Consider the following 17,303-nt stretch of genomic DNA (forward strand, 5'->3'; position numbering starts at 1 on the left):
CGTAGGAGGTACGAAGAAAAATATTACGGGAGGATAATAGCGAGGTGACCATTCGAAATCGCTCGCGAGACTTGATTTAAAACTTTTCTGGTCTCGATTCGAAGTAAGGGTATATACGTTTGTGTGTATGCACCCGTATATATGTATATGTGCGAAAAAAAGAGAAGAAGCGAGAGAGAGAGAGAGAGAGAGAGAGAGAGAAGGAATAACATCCCACGCGGAGTTTTTAATTATTTGGGTAATTTGTGGACGATCCAGGGTTCTTTGAGAGATACAGACGGACAGCCTTGCCGATGGGGCCGAGTGGGTAGCAAATAATATTAAGTATAGGCTTCTCTAACAACGAACGAAGAGAGAGAGAGAGAGAGAGAGAGAGAGAGAAAGAGTGAGAGAAAGAGAGAGAGTTGGCTCGAAGATTGTGCCCTGTGTTTCACGCACACATACACGAGAGACACATCGAAACTCTGTGCATTTATGGATCTGTATATGTTCGCGAGAATGACCGTGCTCCGCTACACACGCGAACACGCCGCGCAAATCTTCTACGGCATAAAATTAAATGGTATTCGGCAGGTCTATTCCACTTCAGGTCCAGGTAGCGGCCACTGGTAATTACTACCTACGACTTAGGCTCAAAGATGAAACGAAAGGTCCGAACGATTTTTGAAAGCAAAATCTCGCGTCAGTTGTGTTCTTCTCCTTTTCCTCCTCCTCTGCTTTTTTTATTATATTTTTCGTCCTTTTTTCTCCTCTTTTTCCTTTTTTTGCTTTTTTTCTTTTTTTCTTTTTTTGCTTTTTTCTTTTCTTTTTCTTTTTCTTTTGTTCTTGTTTTCTTTAATTTTTTTTCCTCTTCTCTTCTTCATCATCATCTTTTTCTTGTTCTTCCTTCATCTTCCTTCGAGTATACCATTTTTTTTTCTCGAGTTTTTCTTTCGTCGTACATACGAAGAGAATTTCGCATAGCGAAAAGTTTTACAAATTCAAATTCCCGGTAATCTACTTTAAATTGAGGTGTCAGGTCGCTTGTGCATCATTAACGCTATCCTTGTGTTAGAAACGTCGTTGTAACTCGACGTGGTCATCGTTAAGATTACAGCTTGGCTTAGTTAGAGACTGATTATAACGATGGTTTAATAGCAGGTTCTTATTTAATCGTGTAATTACACATACAAGGGTCGACATATAAAATGCAGAAGGAGGAAAAGGTGTAAGACCTTTCGTGTTCTTTATCTTTTCTTTTTCTTTTCTCCGTTTTCCTTTTTCCTCTTTATTTTCCTTCACCTTTATAAGAAAAAAATGTTACATCGAATGATTTATCCTTGGAAACTTAATCTCCATAGTATCTTTCATAGATTAGAAATTACCGATCGGTGTTATCGAGTAATTTCTCGATCTTCTAAAAAAGAAAACAAAAGAAAAAACAAAAAAAGAAATTGCAAAGATTGTCAAAGAGTAAGCGAGCAATAAAAGATGCAGCTCTTTCACGGTTTGCTTTTACGAGCTGTTTCATAATTTACCATACCATTTCTTTCTTCGTTTCTTTCTTTTTCTTTTTTTTTTTTTCTCTTCCTTTTAAAGTATAACTTTAACACTTTTTTTTTTCTTTTCCTGCATTATTCCAAACGTTATAATACATAGCAAGCGGTCTTATAAATTATGGGACACTCCGTGTAATTACTTGTAACTGATAATTACGTATTTACATAATTATGTATGTGTGTATGAACGCGTGTATATACATATGCACACACACACACATATATATATATACCTACATATTCCACACACACACACACACACATATATTTTCTCTCTTCTATTAAGTACTCGTTTAACGGTGCTAATTAGATCGACGATAACAATCGTTACAGCATGACGACATTTAACTATCAAAGAACACCCTTTCAACGAGCTAAGTTGCGAGTATACAATTTTAAGCTTTTTAACATCGATCAGTAAGGTATATAATTTTACGAGGAGCGTAATGACATTTAATGTTAGTTTTTTCTTCGTTATCAAATTGAACATGATAAGGAAGAAAAAAGAAAACTGTCTTTATTTGTCGTTCGTTTATATTCTTTCTTTCGTTCTTTTTTCTTTTCTTTTCTTTTCCTTTCGGGTTCCTTCTTTGGTCGTTTTCAAACGGATAGAAAATCGAAAGAAAGGGAAGAGAAGTTGGCGGACACGGTAGAGTTGTTTCTAAGTATGAACCAAGGCAATACGAATTATTCGTATTAACTCCCGACAGAAGCGCGGCGTATATAAAAGTGGCCTGTGCAACTAGGTATGGCTCGCTGCGTCTTGGCTATGCGGAAAGGAAAGCCAACCAACGTGCATCGTCTTCTCTTGCGAACCGACGACGAAAGACGATGCGCTTTTGTGCGCGCGAGCGAGCGAGCAAGTACACACGCGCACAAACATTTGCGCGTTAGTACAGAGAATGCAGGTAAAAGAGTCAACAGAGGTTAACATGTTAGATCGTAAAATCTTAAAATAGAGATTGGAAAATTTTTTATCTATTTTTTCTTCTTTCGTTTTTTGGAGATCTTTATTTTTTTCTTTTTTTTTCTTTTTTTTTCTTTTTTTGTGAGATCTTTCCTTTCCGAAATCGATTTCATTTTTATTTTAGCTTTTCAAACGTTTATTACTTCCGTCCGGATTTAGATTTCTATTGTCTTAGCGATCGTACGTCCGTCGATCTATACGTATGTCCGCTGTCTTTGTATATGTATATTCGTGCACGTGTGTGTGCGTGCGCGCGCGCGTGTGTGTGTGTGTGTGTGTGTTTATATATATATATCATTGAAACGAAGCAGACAAGACGATTGTTCCAAAGTGGAAGGTGCGGCACATCGAATAGAAAGAGCTCGCTAATACGAGGTGTCCAACATTTATTAAAGCTCGACTCTCGGCATTCGAAAGACTTCAATTATCGTTGGGTGGCGGTCGAGGATACCAGAGCCATGTGGGAAAGTTACTAGATATTACTACTTTGGTCGATGCCCACGTATTTCTCGTATATACATATTTACGTCTAACGATTTCCTAGATTTCTCATCGGACAACGCATTCGTACTTTTCCTTGAACTAGACTTATAATCTATTACCATGACGTATACGCATAATAATTTTTATGTACAAGCAGTAGTAGTAGCAGTATCAGTAATAGTAATAATAATAATAATAATAATAATAATAATAATAATAATAATAATAATAATAGTAATAGTGTTGGATAAAAGATAAACGTGGCATGCAGAAGAAGAGAGAATTTAGAAGTCAATCAGCGTAAATCATATTTAGACAAATTACTTAAAGGCTAAGAACTTAAGGAATCACCGGGGGCTTTTGGGTTGCGAACGCAACCGTCGTATAAGTTATTACGTTGGAAATACAATAAAACTTTCATTGCGTCGTAAAATCGTCGTGGAAAAGAAAGGATAGGTTGGTTGAGAATTGTACATACACGGTCACGGGCATGGACCCGTCGACAGTAAGTGTTATCCTTTGCCTTTGTCTCCTTTAAGGATTCATCTCCCGTAAATTTCGTACCATTGATCCGTACGACGGAACTGATGGTAATAAGGATAAACAATGTCGATTATATCGTTCGAATGAGAATATGCGTTGTGCATCGACGCGTGTTGGTGTTGTGTTCGTTTAACATACAAGAATAAGACAAAGAGAGAGAGAGAGAGAGAGAGAGAGAGAGAGAGAGAGAAAGTGAATGATACGTATTTCTATGCGTTTTAGATACAAGTATATTTCATGTGGTTAGAAAGCAACCGATAAATCGTACGGTTTCGTGCGGAGCGAAAAATTTGCGGAGGCGAACGTCGGGTATTTTATTTTTTTTATTGTTTTTTTTCTTTCCTCTTTTCTTTTCTGTAAGATTCGACTCGGAGCGAGTTCAGAGGAGTACCGTTTCTAAGGGAAAAGAAAGGATGAAAGTAGAAACAAAGGGGGTATATGTATCTACGATTTACGTATATGTAGATATGTATCTGTTTGTGTCCATGTGTGTGTGTGTGTATGTGTTTCCGATCGATGCACTTTCAGTACGCGTTGGTGGGTATAAAAGAGCTTTATCGTTCGGATTAATCCGTTCTTACGCGTGGAAAGACGAAGGAAGAAGAAGGTACACGACGGCCATTGTCTCGGCGCGTGAGAAAGACACGAAATCAGGATCGTCCTCTAAAAAATTCCGATCTCGTATATTTCGACGAGGGATGTTTCGAATCGACGATTTGCGCATGGCCGACCATTCCTTTAGATCGTTCACTGAACTTTCCGAGAAAAAAGGAAAAAGAAAGAAAGAAAAAAAGGAAAGAAAAAAGATAAAGGTACCTTGTAGAAAAAGTTCGAATAAGAAGGATATATATATATATATATATATATATATATATATATATATGTTAATCAACGAACTATGATTGCTTGTCTGTGAAATAATTTCAAGGAAAGTACAAATCCGTGATAGAAGGAAGTCGACCGGAATATCATTTGAATTTCTATATATTTCTAATATTAATTTGAAATGTAAATTCGCGCGAGTCATGAAATTCCACAAAGTACTTCCGCTCGAGACGATCCTCTCTCTCTCTCTCTCTCTCTCTCTTTCTCTCTTTCTCTTCAATTTCACGCGTTCTCGCGAGCTGACCTGTGCAAACGCGGCGGCGCGACGTTCAAGCAAACTCCCATCATCTTCGTCTTCCGCTGTCGAGTGTGCGTTTACTCGCTCTTTTCGGAGGCAGAAGGAGGCAGAAAGAGGCAGAAGGAGGCCTCCGAATAGCCGTGACTCTTCAACTAATAAAACGTCGTGAGTAAGAGAGAGAGAAAGAGAGAGGAGAGAGAGAAAAAGACGCGTTACATCGTCGTTCGCTTTCCAAACAAGCGAATCCCATTCTCCTCCAGCTCGTCCTTTCTCATTCTCTCTCTTTCCCCCCCGTCTCTCTCTCTCTCTCTCTCTCTCTCTCTCTCTCTGTCTCTCTTTTTCTCTTTTTGCTTCGCTCGAAGGATGAGAGGAGCTCGAAGTGAATTTACTGCAAGTTGTCTCTTCTCGTAAACGCGGGAAAGAAGAAGGCACGGCGAGGACGACTCGTATCGTACCTATGTACGTATGTATGTACGCAACTAAGTACGTACGACCAATAACAAGGCTTAACAAAGAGACCTATCCACACAAAGATATAATACGTGGGCGAGGATGATTAATTCAAAGAAAATTATTTCTTTTCATCGATATAATGGAGAAAGGAATAACAAATTTTATCATCAGATATATATATATATATATATTTGTGTGTGTGTGTGTGTGTGTGTATAAGCTTTTCATGACGTCAAAGGCAGGAAAAAAGATATTATCATTTTTTCCCGCGAGATTATTTTAAAATCCATTGAATTATAAAAGGACACATTAATTATTATAAAAATAATATAATTAGTAAATGAAAAATTTAGATCAGGCAGGACTGTCTCATTATATTCCTACTCTCGTCTCTTAATTAACTGAAATATTTAATTCTCACGATATATTTTATCCGGTTGCTTTCATGAAATATATTTCAGAGGATTGTATCACGTTGTTATCGATAAGAGAAAGAAAAGGAAAGAAAGAAAGAAAGAAAAAAAAAGAAAAAGTAAAAAGAGAATAAAAAGAAATACGAAGAAAAATAATAAAGACAAAAGAAGTTGGATGATACTCGAAGAAGAGACTTTCGTATTATGTTATGGCGTGAGAGAGAAAGAGAAGGAGAGAGAGAGAGAGAGGTTTTGCTTAGGAGTCGATAAGGTCTCGATTGCAATGCGAATCCTTGATAAATACAAACAACTACGATTGTCTGTATACCATTCGTGATGCAGCGAGTCGTGGATGAGCGAGTGAGAAGGAGTGTGTGTGAGAGAGAATCGCGACGAAGGATAGATATACCCGAGAGCGCTTCTCTATCGCTACTTTACTAAGTAAGTCGCGAAAATGTCACTAACGCCCGACAAGAGCCACTTATATAACGACGTATAAGAAGGAGGAAGAGCGTTATGGAAAGCAAAGGCCAGCAGACGATCCTTTCTGCGCTTTCTACCTTCGATCTTACTCTCTTACGGTAATTACGTAGACCTCTTCGTGCAGCTCGTCCATGCACGCTCGTGATTTCTACGTTCGTACGTTCTTTAAGTCTACATACGTTCCTATGCTGATATACAAGTACACACGCAAATACACATGTACACACACACACACACACACAGAGAGAGAGAGAGAGAAATGTAATAAGCATACAAGCAAAATGCATACGAGGCATATAGCGTATCGGCGGAGTACTATATACGAATTGACGTTCGGTATCGGTATGCGTTTTGTATGCACGCGCACGAAAATATTACGATCGTCTTTCGAAATCGTGATTCTTCGATTTCCTTTTTCTTCTCTTTTTTTTCTTTTGTTTTCTTTTTTTTTTCTCTCTCCCTTTTATCACGTTGAATCATTAACATTGTTTATCGAGGGAATTTCTTGTTTTTTCAATCTCTTAATATACCTACGCAGAAATAATATTTTTTATATTATATTTCTCTCCTATCGCATATATTTTATTGCGAGAGTGAAGAAATCTTTAGAAATCGTTTTAATACGGAATGAATTGTTTGCCGAAATGATGAATATCCTATGTTTTTCTTTTAATTAAGTTTGTCATTGTTTTTTGTTAATTTAGTCGACAACCGGGAGTGGATTCTTCGAGGTGCAGATCCTCTCGTTGACGAACAACAGGGGCACCCTGGTGGACGGCAGGTGTTGCGGCGGGGGTGGGGGAGATGGAAAAGGTGGCTTACCACCATGCACGACCTCCTGTTCAACGGCCTTCTGGTTATGCCTGAAGGAATATCAGTCGAATGTCACTGCCATAGGCTCCTGTAGCTTTGGCAACGTATCTAGTCACGCCCTCGGTCAGAACACCTTCACCCTCACCGAACCTGTCACCTTGCAACTGCACTTCACCTTCCGATGGACCGTAAGTGTCGATTCTATTTTTCCTTTTTTCTTTTTTCTTTTTATTTTTCTTTCTTCGTTTTATTTTTAATGTCTGTATGTACGAAAGAAAAAAAAAAAAAACAATACTAAATTTGTAATATACAGAACGAGTTTAACTCTACAAGTTTAACGTACAAACACATCATTTTTATTTTTCTTCTTTTAACGCATATTTAATTAAAACGATACGAATGATAAATTCAATTTTGTCAGATTTAAATGTTGAAATTCTTTCGTAATTACTATCACAATTATTTCACCTTTACGGTATCGTAACGCGCAAATCTTTTGCCATTTATCTCGTTTCGACTGATATTCTTTGACGGAAGCAATTATCGTTGATTCGAGATTATAAACCAGGAAAGAAAGGAAAAAAATTCCAACGACGGTGGCGGCGGCGGCGTTGGTGTACAGCGTGCGGCATTTGCCGCGCGCGTAAAAATTCACAAGGAGTTAAGTACTCGTAAGAAATTAAAGAGAGATTGGTGAAAGATAGAAAGGAAGGGAGGGGGGAGGGTTCATTAGCCGTGATTAATTTCGTTCTTGGTGTCATCGTATGCCGTTTGATCCTACTGTCAAAGAAGCTGAGGATATCAAAGAGTTACGGAGATTTTGCTCGACGGATGAAGCCATAACGAGAGAAACGAACCTCGGCATCTTGTTTTATTCTTTAGGAACTTTAAAACCGTCGGATGAGAGAATCATTTATCATTAAAGTCGTTATAGAAGAGCGTATCCTCCTCTCTTTTTCTTTCACTTTTTAAAGTCGGCCGCGTCTCACCATTTTATTCTTTCGCTGGATGCTCGAGTAAAATTACGTGCTGTATATTATTCATAAAATCATTGAAAAATCGACAAAAGATGAAGGATGAAGAAAAAGAAAAAAAGAAGAACAAAAAATTAAGAAAAAATAAAATGTCTTTGTCTCCGATTAATAAACGAAGAGTTAACACGTACGTTTTATTATTTTCGAACGAACGTTCCGCAATTCCTTCACTACGAGCTAAAGCAAATTTGTCTATTATCGATTCCTTTGTCGATTCAAAGTCGTGTACCAAACGATATGAGAGGGAGAGGAGGAGAGGGTTATCGAATCCGAAGGGATTTCCGGTCTGTTGCCTTTCCATCCATGAATTGTACGAGAACTCTCTCTCTCTCTCTCTCTCTCTCTCTCTCTTTCATTCTCTTTTTTTCTCGTCGAGATTCCAGTTCGGTTCCAGTCGCTTGGCAACACCTCACCTCTCGCTTTTCTTCTTATTCTTTCACGTCTTTCTTCTTCTTCTTCTTCTTCTTCGCGCTGACCTCTTCAAAACGATTGTTCACCCTCGTTCGTAGATCGTATCTCTCATATTTCGAAGCACACGAACCCCTCTCTCGAAGCCGATTACGAGATGCGAAAAGGATCGAGAAGTCGAGCGAGAACTCTCGATTCTTTTTTATAATAGACGTAGTAAATAAAATGCCTTTAAAAAGAAAGAGACGCGACTAGGAGGATGCTTTGCAAAAGGAAATTATCAGAATGAATTCTGACGATACTGAAGTATATTGATAAGATTCTTTGAAAATTAATAATAAAAAGAAAGAATTAATATTTTATATTAAAAGCTTTTTATATTTGATAATACGAAAGAAATTCAATAGAAATTGTTCGATTTAGTGTGTGTGTGTGTGTGTGTGTGTGTGAGAAAAAGAGAGTTATTAATAATTCTGTTATTTTCTTTTCTTTTTTTTCTTTTCTCCTTTTTTTTTTTTCACGACGTTTCCTCTTCCTGGAACAATTTGTTGACTAATTAGCAAGAAACCCACGGTTTCGTGCGTCTTACGGTTTTTCGGTTCAGGTTCGAGAGACGAAACGCTCGAGCTTTCAAGAAGAAAACATCTCTTCTCGGCTCGGCGAACAAGCATGACGACGTGATTCCTTCTTAAGAGGTATACACACGACGAAGTTTTCGAGGACCCTCATCCTCTGACGGGGTCCTAACGGACCGAACGATCTTATATTCATGTATATATATACATATATATATATATATATATATATATGTATATATATATATATATACATATATGTATACATACGCGAATGCATTAAACGTTAAAACACACTCGCGCTCGTCCGAACCACTCTTCGTCCTTTGGATTGTTTGAAGAGCCACTGGCTCGTGTTTGTATATTTCATAACCCGCTCGCGAGGTTCTAAGAGGGGCCTCATACGGCCCGTTTTCCGCGGCCCATGACAAAGGGTGGCTGCCTAGACTCTCATGCGTCTATGTATATGCATGTTACTCTCTCTCTCTCTCTCTCTCTCTCTTTCTCTGTCTCTTTCTCTCTTTCTCTCTTTTCTTTCTTTCTTCTTTTTCATTTTTCTTTTCTACTTCTTTTTTCCTCTCTTGGTACTTCGGTCTCTCGACAATTCACGGGAGCATAAACAGAGAACCCTTTAAATTGCTTCCTTTCCGTCGAGAAATTTCTTCTCTATACGAGTTTCAGTCGAGATTAGAGAGAGAAAACGTTCGGAGAACGTTTACATTTTGACTATTAATTCGATTATGAAACTGGCCGTGGTTGGAATATATTTAAAAAAAAAAAAAAAAAGGAAAAAGAAAAAGAAAAGAAATAAGAAAATAAATAGAAGAAGAAGAAAAGAAAAAAAGGAAGAAAAAGAAAAAATAAGATCGGTGTCATAACATGGGATATCGTGGGTTAATGCGTACATGCGTGAGTGCGTGCACGCCTGAGTGTGCGTGTGAACGCGCATACATGTTCATTCGGGCTTAACCTTTGTCTCTTTTCATGTTAGATAATGATTATATAAATAGCCTTTCGTAATTCGAGTAAGTATTAAGCAATTAATATTTCGATCCGGTTTGGATATTCTTGAATTATAAATATATGGTATTTGTACGAATTTCTCAGTGATTATATTTCTCTCTCTCTCTCTCTCTCTCTCTTTCTTCGAAAAAAAAAAAAAACCGTAGATGTTTGTCTTTCGAGAGAAATTAAACTTGAATACGCGTGGAAACGATAAAAGCTTAGATATACGCTTCGTCATCTATCTTCCGTGTGCTTGGTAATAACTATGAAACCATTTTCAGGAAAGTGGCCAACACGAAAAACGGTAAAGTCTGACTTTCATCGCTTGCGGATAATTCCGTCATTACCGTCTCTGATGATTGAATACGGTATATATAATCTCTCATTCTCTTCTTCTCCTTTTCTTTCTTCTTCTTTTTCTTCTTCTTCTTCTTCTACCGACCAAATGGATTTTACGAATCTTCTTGAAGGCATTATCTTTGAAAGAGTGCCACCTGCATTATGTCTCTTGAGTATACCAAAGCTTCCGTTGTTTCTCTCTCTCTCTCTTTTTCATACATAATTAAATACATACATACATAAGTACATAGACCGAGTGTCTAAACAAAAGAAAAGATTCCGTCAACGTACGATTGTCGAAGAAAATCGATGGAAAATATATAAACGAGTCGATTCAATTGGAACGAGGATAGATGACATTGGCATCGCATCGACTCTCGTTCAAGATCGAAAATGTTAAAGGAGAAACGTTTAATCGGCCTCGTGTCTGACCATTAACGCCGTTCACCACTGCACGGCCAATTTCGCACGCGAGATACATCGGCTCCTTGTCGTTTATTGCCGCACGCAATGATCGCCATCTCGCTTGTATATAAGAAAGAGAGAGAGAGAGAGAGAGAGAGAGAGAAAGAGAGAGAGAGGATCATTGCCTTAACGGCTATTTCAATCTCGTCTCGAAATTACCGTCTCACGTAATGCGAAAGAATAGCTATATACGTATCTATAGATCCATAGCTATATATATATGTGTGTGTGTGTGTGTATGTGTGTGTATATAGATGGGATATACCTACATATATATACATACGTTTATCGACCGTTAAGCAGCCGCTGCCGTAGCAGTAAGATCTGTCCGTCCATCCTGGGAGAGAAAGAATTTCGGTAAAGCGCCGTCTAACGTTCCTTCTTACTTTGGCCATTTGCATTTGCCTCCTCTTCCAACTTTCACCGATTCCAACTTCGATAGGAGAAATATACGAGCGTACGGAGGAAGGAACGAGCATCTCTTTTCACGGTTTCTGTTCCTAATGGCACAGGAAACGATCTGCGAGAGCGTCTACCCGCGAGACTTTGCACAATCCCAGGCACGTTAGTGGCTTCTCTCTCATTGCTATGTGTGTATGCGTGTAGATTGTACGTATACTATGGTGTCGATGCCTCTCTCTCCCTCTCTCTCTCTCTCTCTCTCTCTCTATCTATCTATCTCTCTCTCTCTCTCTCTCTCTCTCTTTAGTACGCGCGTGTACCTTCAAGGAGCACAGCATGTACATGCTTCTCATATCTCCTTTCTCCCGTGCGCATCTCCTCTCCTCGAGTAGGTAACGTCGTCAGGCATCTCTTTCTGTCTTCTTCTATGGCGCTCCTTCGACGTGCTTCTGTCCCCCTCCTTTACCATGCCATCTTTGTCTTTGCTCCTTCGTCTCTCGATGATTTACTCTCTTCTTCTCCCTGGCGACGTTGCTTCTTCGTTCGAGCATTGCCAATGCGGTCCGTGAACTCTGTTCTACGTACACACGTAGAAACGATGGAAATGTGTGTGGGTGCCACGTACGTTTCTCGTTATATTATCACTACGTGAGTCTGATGCGGGCGCTTTTATCAATGGCCGAGACGTCACGCTCGTTTGACGTATCTCTGTAACTTGTTGGTATATACCAATATACCGTATAACTATTTGTATATATATAGATATGCGTGTGTGTGTGTGTGTGTATGTGTGCGTGCGTGCGTGCGCGCACGCCTAGATGTATGTGTATATTTGTTTATGTGCATTTATCTATTGTACATGCTTGTGAAATTTAAGACTGGTTATTACCATGAATTATTGGACAATCGTATTTGAAAATTTATTGAATTGATCATTCTCAAATCAAATACGGTTGAGATAGTTTGTTGATTCTTTTTTTCTCTTCTTCTTTTTTTTTTTTTTTTTTTTTTTGATAGAAATACTTAAAATATAAAATATATTCGTGAATTATTTTTCGACGCTCTTTCAAAGTCGAGTAAAATGCTAGCTCTAAACGTGCATGCACTTTTTTTTCTACATGTAAGTTCTTTTTATGATCATCGATTTGAAGATGCATTAACGTACGATATACCTGATCGGATTACTAAATTGACGAACGAACGTGATTGTCATGCATGGGGAGATCCAATCGTTCGACACAGTATGCGTTTGCTTGAATGTAATGCTTCGGGGGTTTAACGGCTATCGATGGCTTCATGGAAGAACCATAATACCATGGGAAAACTCTCCTCAACGCATCTACGTTTTTTTTCTTTTTTTTTCTTTTTTCTGTTTTTTCTGTTTTTTCTTTTTTTTTGTTTTTAAGAAAAATCTCTTGAAAAGTCTTTCAAAAAATCTTTCCCTTCGTTCGTGTATCCACGAATCGTTAATTCCGAAGTATAGAAATGCATTTTAATTTAAGAATAAATTCTTTCGAAAGTCATTAAAAACTGGTTTGATTGGTTATTTGATTCTTTATGAAATCGAGATGTACGAATATAGATATTATATTAACGAATAAAAACAACAAAAATATGTGTGTAAATATATATATATATATATTCATTTTGTATTTGTTCTGATTGGTGACGACTGATTGGTTCGATAGTTCTTTCTTTGTTTTTTTTTCTTTTCTTTAGTTATATTTTTCGAGATGAATACGTACGAAGTTCAAGGAAATATTTCTACGATTCGTTTGCAGCCGCTTTATATATGGCTTTTAATAATAACACGGAATGATTTTAAGTAATTACGAAAGGCAAACGAAACGGCGGTCTCGAGTTATTAAATTGAGATGGAAAACGGAACGGTACAGCTCTCTGTTAATCTTCTCTCTACCATCGGATCCGTGATTAATTCCGATAATAACGCTTTTGATAATAGTCACGGAGAATGATAAACGGTAGACATCTAAATGATGTTCATCGCGAAGTATTGGATATAAAAAAGCAAGAAAGAGCGAGAGAGAGAGAGAGAGAGAGAGAGAGAGAGAGAGAGAGAGGGAGTGAGTGAGTGAGGGAGGGAGGGATAAAGAGAGAAAGAGAGTTCTCCGCCTAGAAGCATGTCTCAGGCCCGGCAGGGAGTCAGAATGAGTCAGGGATCCCAACAGGTGTATAGGTTGTATGTCTTGGAGAACGATTCTCTCTTCTGCATACTTTTCAGGGCCGTGCTAAGCTGACCGTCTTTCTTAGGATCGCAAATGACAATGAAAGAGAATGAAGAAAATGCAAATGAAAATGAAAAAAAGAAAAAAAGTACAGGAGGAGAAGGCAACGTTTCTTTTTTATCATTTTTATTACTTAACGATTCGCTTATTTAATTCTAATTAAGTCAAATTCGTGAAATCGAGAGTCATTTCTTACCATCGAGTTTCCTAAAAAAAGCGTACATACGTACTCTTTCGAGTATGTGGCCCCAAGACGAGGACGAGACGTCGTCGCCATAAAAGTTACGAGCGGGATCGTAACAAAGTTCCAAAGTCGTTTAACGTCTCTGTTTCCAAGGGAGAACTGGATTTGCAATGGAAAAGAATATCTCGCCGATATATCTATATACATATCTATATACATTCATATGTAAATGCATATGTATGTAATAAATACCGTTTTCTCGTGAAAGACTAACCGTGACGAATTTTTCTCTTCCTCCCATCATCCGTATTCTATTCGCAATACTAACTACATAAAATAAGGATTCGTTGATAGAACGTATAATCCAATTTAATTCTCATTATTTTTCGTTATGTTCAACTTACGATTTATTTAATTTACGGTGTCGTTAATGGGCTAACCTTCATTTTCATTACTTTTCATTTAATACGTGCGATCTCACTTTCTTTCGTGGTTGTATAGCGCGTATACAAGTGTAGTAGAATGGTGTAATTAAACGAGGGAAAAGAAAAAAAGAAGAAAAGAAAAAGAAAAGAAAGAATAGGAAAGGGAAAGGAAAGTAGAGAGGAACGAAAGAAAAATAAACGAAATGAAAATGTGAAGAGCAAAGGGAATGGAGAAGAAGAAAAAGAAAAAGAAAAAGAAAAAGAAGTTAAGTTGGTACGATTTGGGCAATACTTTAGCTCTCGTGGTAGGGAGAAATCGTCGTCGTCGTCGTCGTCGTCGTCGTCATCGTCGTCGTAGTCGTCGTTCTGCTTGGTTAGAATGGTGGAGGAAGGCCGTGAGGCCCTCGTTGAGATCCGTTTGGTCCGATCGTGTGTGAACCCGCTGCGCGCAGCGCATACCAAACTCCCCTATCTCCTCTCTCACTCTTCTTCTCGATCCACGTTTTCTCGAAACTCATACACTCACCTTACACAGGCTTACAAACGCACGCGTGTAAATCGGGGCCCGGATAGTGTCCCGGGCATTTAATACGAGGAATGCCACGTTGAGTCCGTTGGCTCTCGTTTTATGCAGGTAACTGCGACCAACACTAACATCGTCAAGCTAAGGAAGAAAAGGAGAAAGAGAGAGAGAGAGAGAGGATAGCGATTCTTTTATTCTTCTTCTTCTTCTTCTTCTTCTTCTTCTTCTTCTTCTTCTTCTTCTCCTCTTTTCTCTTCGTTCGGACGAAGGAGAAGAGACGCGACATCGTACAGAAAGACGTTCTCGACTTGGCCTTGTACACCCTCTCGTGAATAGTGGATATCTCTTCTCGAACTCGATCTCTCCTCCCATTGCTCGAGATCTTTTCCTCTCTCTCTCTCTCTCTCTCTCTCTCTCTTTCTTTCTCCTCGATTTCTAGCGTCGTCCTTCTTCAACCCCTTACGGGCTTTCTGAGGTTCTGGGTACGCCGCGAGATTTATTAGCTACCTGGCTAATTGGGAAGCGAGGACGAGAAGCGGATTCCAGAACGAAGATTTCCGCCGTGCACCTTCCGAAGACTGGAACAGGAAAGAGAAAGAAAGAAAGAGAGAGAAAGAGAGAAATGTGCTTGCACAGCTCCTTACTACTGTAGTGTCAGAGGTTCCACGGAATTTTCAGGAGAACAAAACCAAAAGAAGCTCATTCGTGCATACTTCTTTTTCAAGGGTTTTACATTACCTGGATATTGTTTGAAAATTTATCGGACCCGTTAGCATTGCGCTTGAAACTCGATTTAACGACTCGAATTAATTAAAGGAGAGGAAATAAAAAATAATAAGAAGAAGGTAGCCTCCTCGTCTTCTTATCCTAATTTTATTCAAGAAATATGGCGACTCTCGATTATTTCGATCGTTATCAAAAAATATTTCGTCTTGTTCGGTGAGAAATTCTTTCGAGTCGAATATATAAAGGAAAAAACATTCTTCGTTATCGATATCGAAATGCGAAACGATCTCAAATACGTTCAACGCGATACGATAGAAATTTTAATATGGATCGAACCGGTCAGTAGAATTGTAAAAAGTAAAGAAAAAAAAAAAAAAAAAAGAAAAAGAAAACAAAGAAAAGAAAGAAAGAAGGAAAAGAATAAGAAATAAGAAAAATAACATTAAGTTAAATTAAATCAAATCAAATTAAATCAAATTAAAAACACTAAGATGAAAATAAATCAGTTTGAAAGAAGATTATGAAAGTGGAATAAGTAATAATATGTAGTAGCAATAGCAGAGTAGTAGTAATAATAGTAGTAATAGTAGTAGTAGTAGTAGTAGTAGTAGTCGATCGAGAGACTACGCCTGACGAATCGAAATAGGTGCGTGGGAACGTAGCTTTTAAGTAGGAGAAACGTAATTGCTAAGAGTTTCGTTTGGTCGACATGGAGGAACGACAACGACGACGGCGACGACGTAGACGACGACGACGACGACGAGAACAACGACGAATAAGGAATCGAAAGAAAACGACTACTCTCATTCAAGGTTTCCAACTTGGATCCACTTGGATGAGAGTAGACTAGCTGCGTGCGAGAGCGTACCCGCTGACTGACTCGGCCGCTACTTTGTACGCGTCCTCACGTACGGCTCGTTCGATCTTTTCCGCGAAACCTAAGACACGTCGAGGCTGACATAGAGAGAGAGAGAGAGAGAGAGAGAGAGAGAGAGAGAAAGAGAAAGAGAGAGAGAGAGAGAGAAAGAGAGAGAAGAAGAAGGAGACGAGGCCTATTCGGCGTACGTAAGTAACCTGCGCTCGTCCATGCACGCACGACGATCACAGTCGTCGTCGTCGTCGTCGTCGTTGTTGTTGTTGTTGTCGTCGTCGTCGTCGTCGTCGTCGTCGTTGCTGTCGTCGTCTCGTTGTCGTTGTCGTTCGTAGTCGTTGTCGTTCGTTGTCGTCGTCGTCGTCGTCGTCGACGTCGAAGAAGAAGAAGAAGAAGAAGAGAGAACGATTGCTAGGTCGAGACACATAGGTATACGTAGGTGTATATATAATAGATACGTAGGTGCTAGTGAATGTAGATGTAGTTAGATAGAGTAAGAAAGAAAAAAGAGAGAGAGAGAGAGAGAGAGAGAGAGAGAGAGAGAGGGAAAAGTATAGTAAGCATACGCGCTACGTGCTTCGCGTATCTCCTGCTTCCGTCGAGCATTTTAGACTGCAAATCGACCTTTCCACGGTGCTCCGTTAGCTGTTGCTCGCACCGGATACACTGAATGCAATGGAAAGCTAGACTCCTCGCAAAAAATCAAAAGCTAGATATATATCTCACCCTGACCCTGTCGTCACACCGTAGTCCTCGGTAATTGACACTGTTACGCGATATCGAGGGACTCCGAACAGCTGACTACGGTTTTCTACCGATGGAAGTTCTCATAGATGCATATAATACTTCTTCCTTTAATACTCCTTAGATATAGAGAGAAGATTGAAAATTATCCGTAAAGGAAAAAATTGATTAAAGTGAGTGAAATATATTTATATACCTGTATAGAGAAATTTCACGGTTCTAACTGACACTATGTAAAAGAAAAAGAAATGAAGAGGTTACTTTCCCCTGATCTAAGAGCATCAATTTTCAATTTCTATCTCTTTCCCTCGTACTCGAATGTTACGACTTCTATGGTGAAAGGGAAAATTCGCGAGCTAGCAACGGCCGCAAGTCGTGAAAGCAATTTCCAAGCAAGAACACCCACGCGAATTCCTAGATCCACGATGATTGTCGTCTTCGTGTCTCGTACGTAACTATACACACATATATACATCTATATATATATATATATATATGTGTGTGTGTTTGTAAAAATCACATATACTAAACTTTATCGAA

The 17,303-nt window shown here is 38.8% G+C and overlaps 1 protein-coding gene across 1 annotated transcript in view; it reads left to right on the plus strand.

The window, feature by feature from the left end:
* The window catches only part of LOC124955421 (protein jagged-2), a 45,255-nt gene that overhangs the window by 13,662 nt on the left and 14,290 nt on the right, over positions 1-17,303 (plus strand). Inside the window, exon 2 of the mRNA XM_047509842.1 lies at positions 6,708-7,004. Within this exon, the coding sequence (XP_047365798.1) occupies positions 6,708-7,004 (297 nt within the window). The remainder of the gene's footprint in view (positions 1-6,707; positions 7,005-17,303) is intronic.

This window comes from Vespa velutina, chromosome 18 (genome assembly GCF_912470025.1).
Source record: "Vespa velutina chromosome 18, iVesVel2.1, whole genome shotgun sequence".
Taxonomy (NCBI): Eukaryota; Metazoa; Arthropoda; class Insecta; order Hymenoptera; family Vespidae; genus Vespa; species Vespa velutina.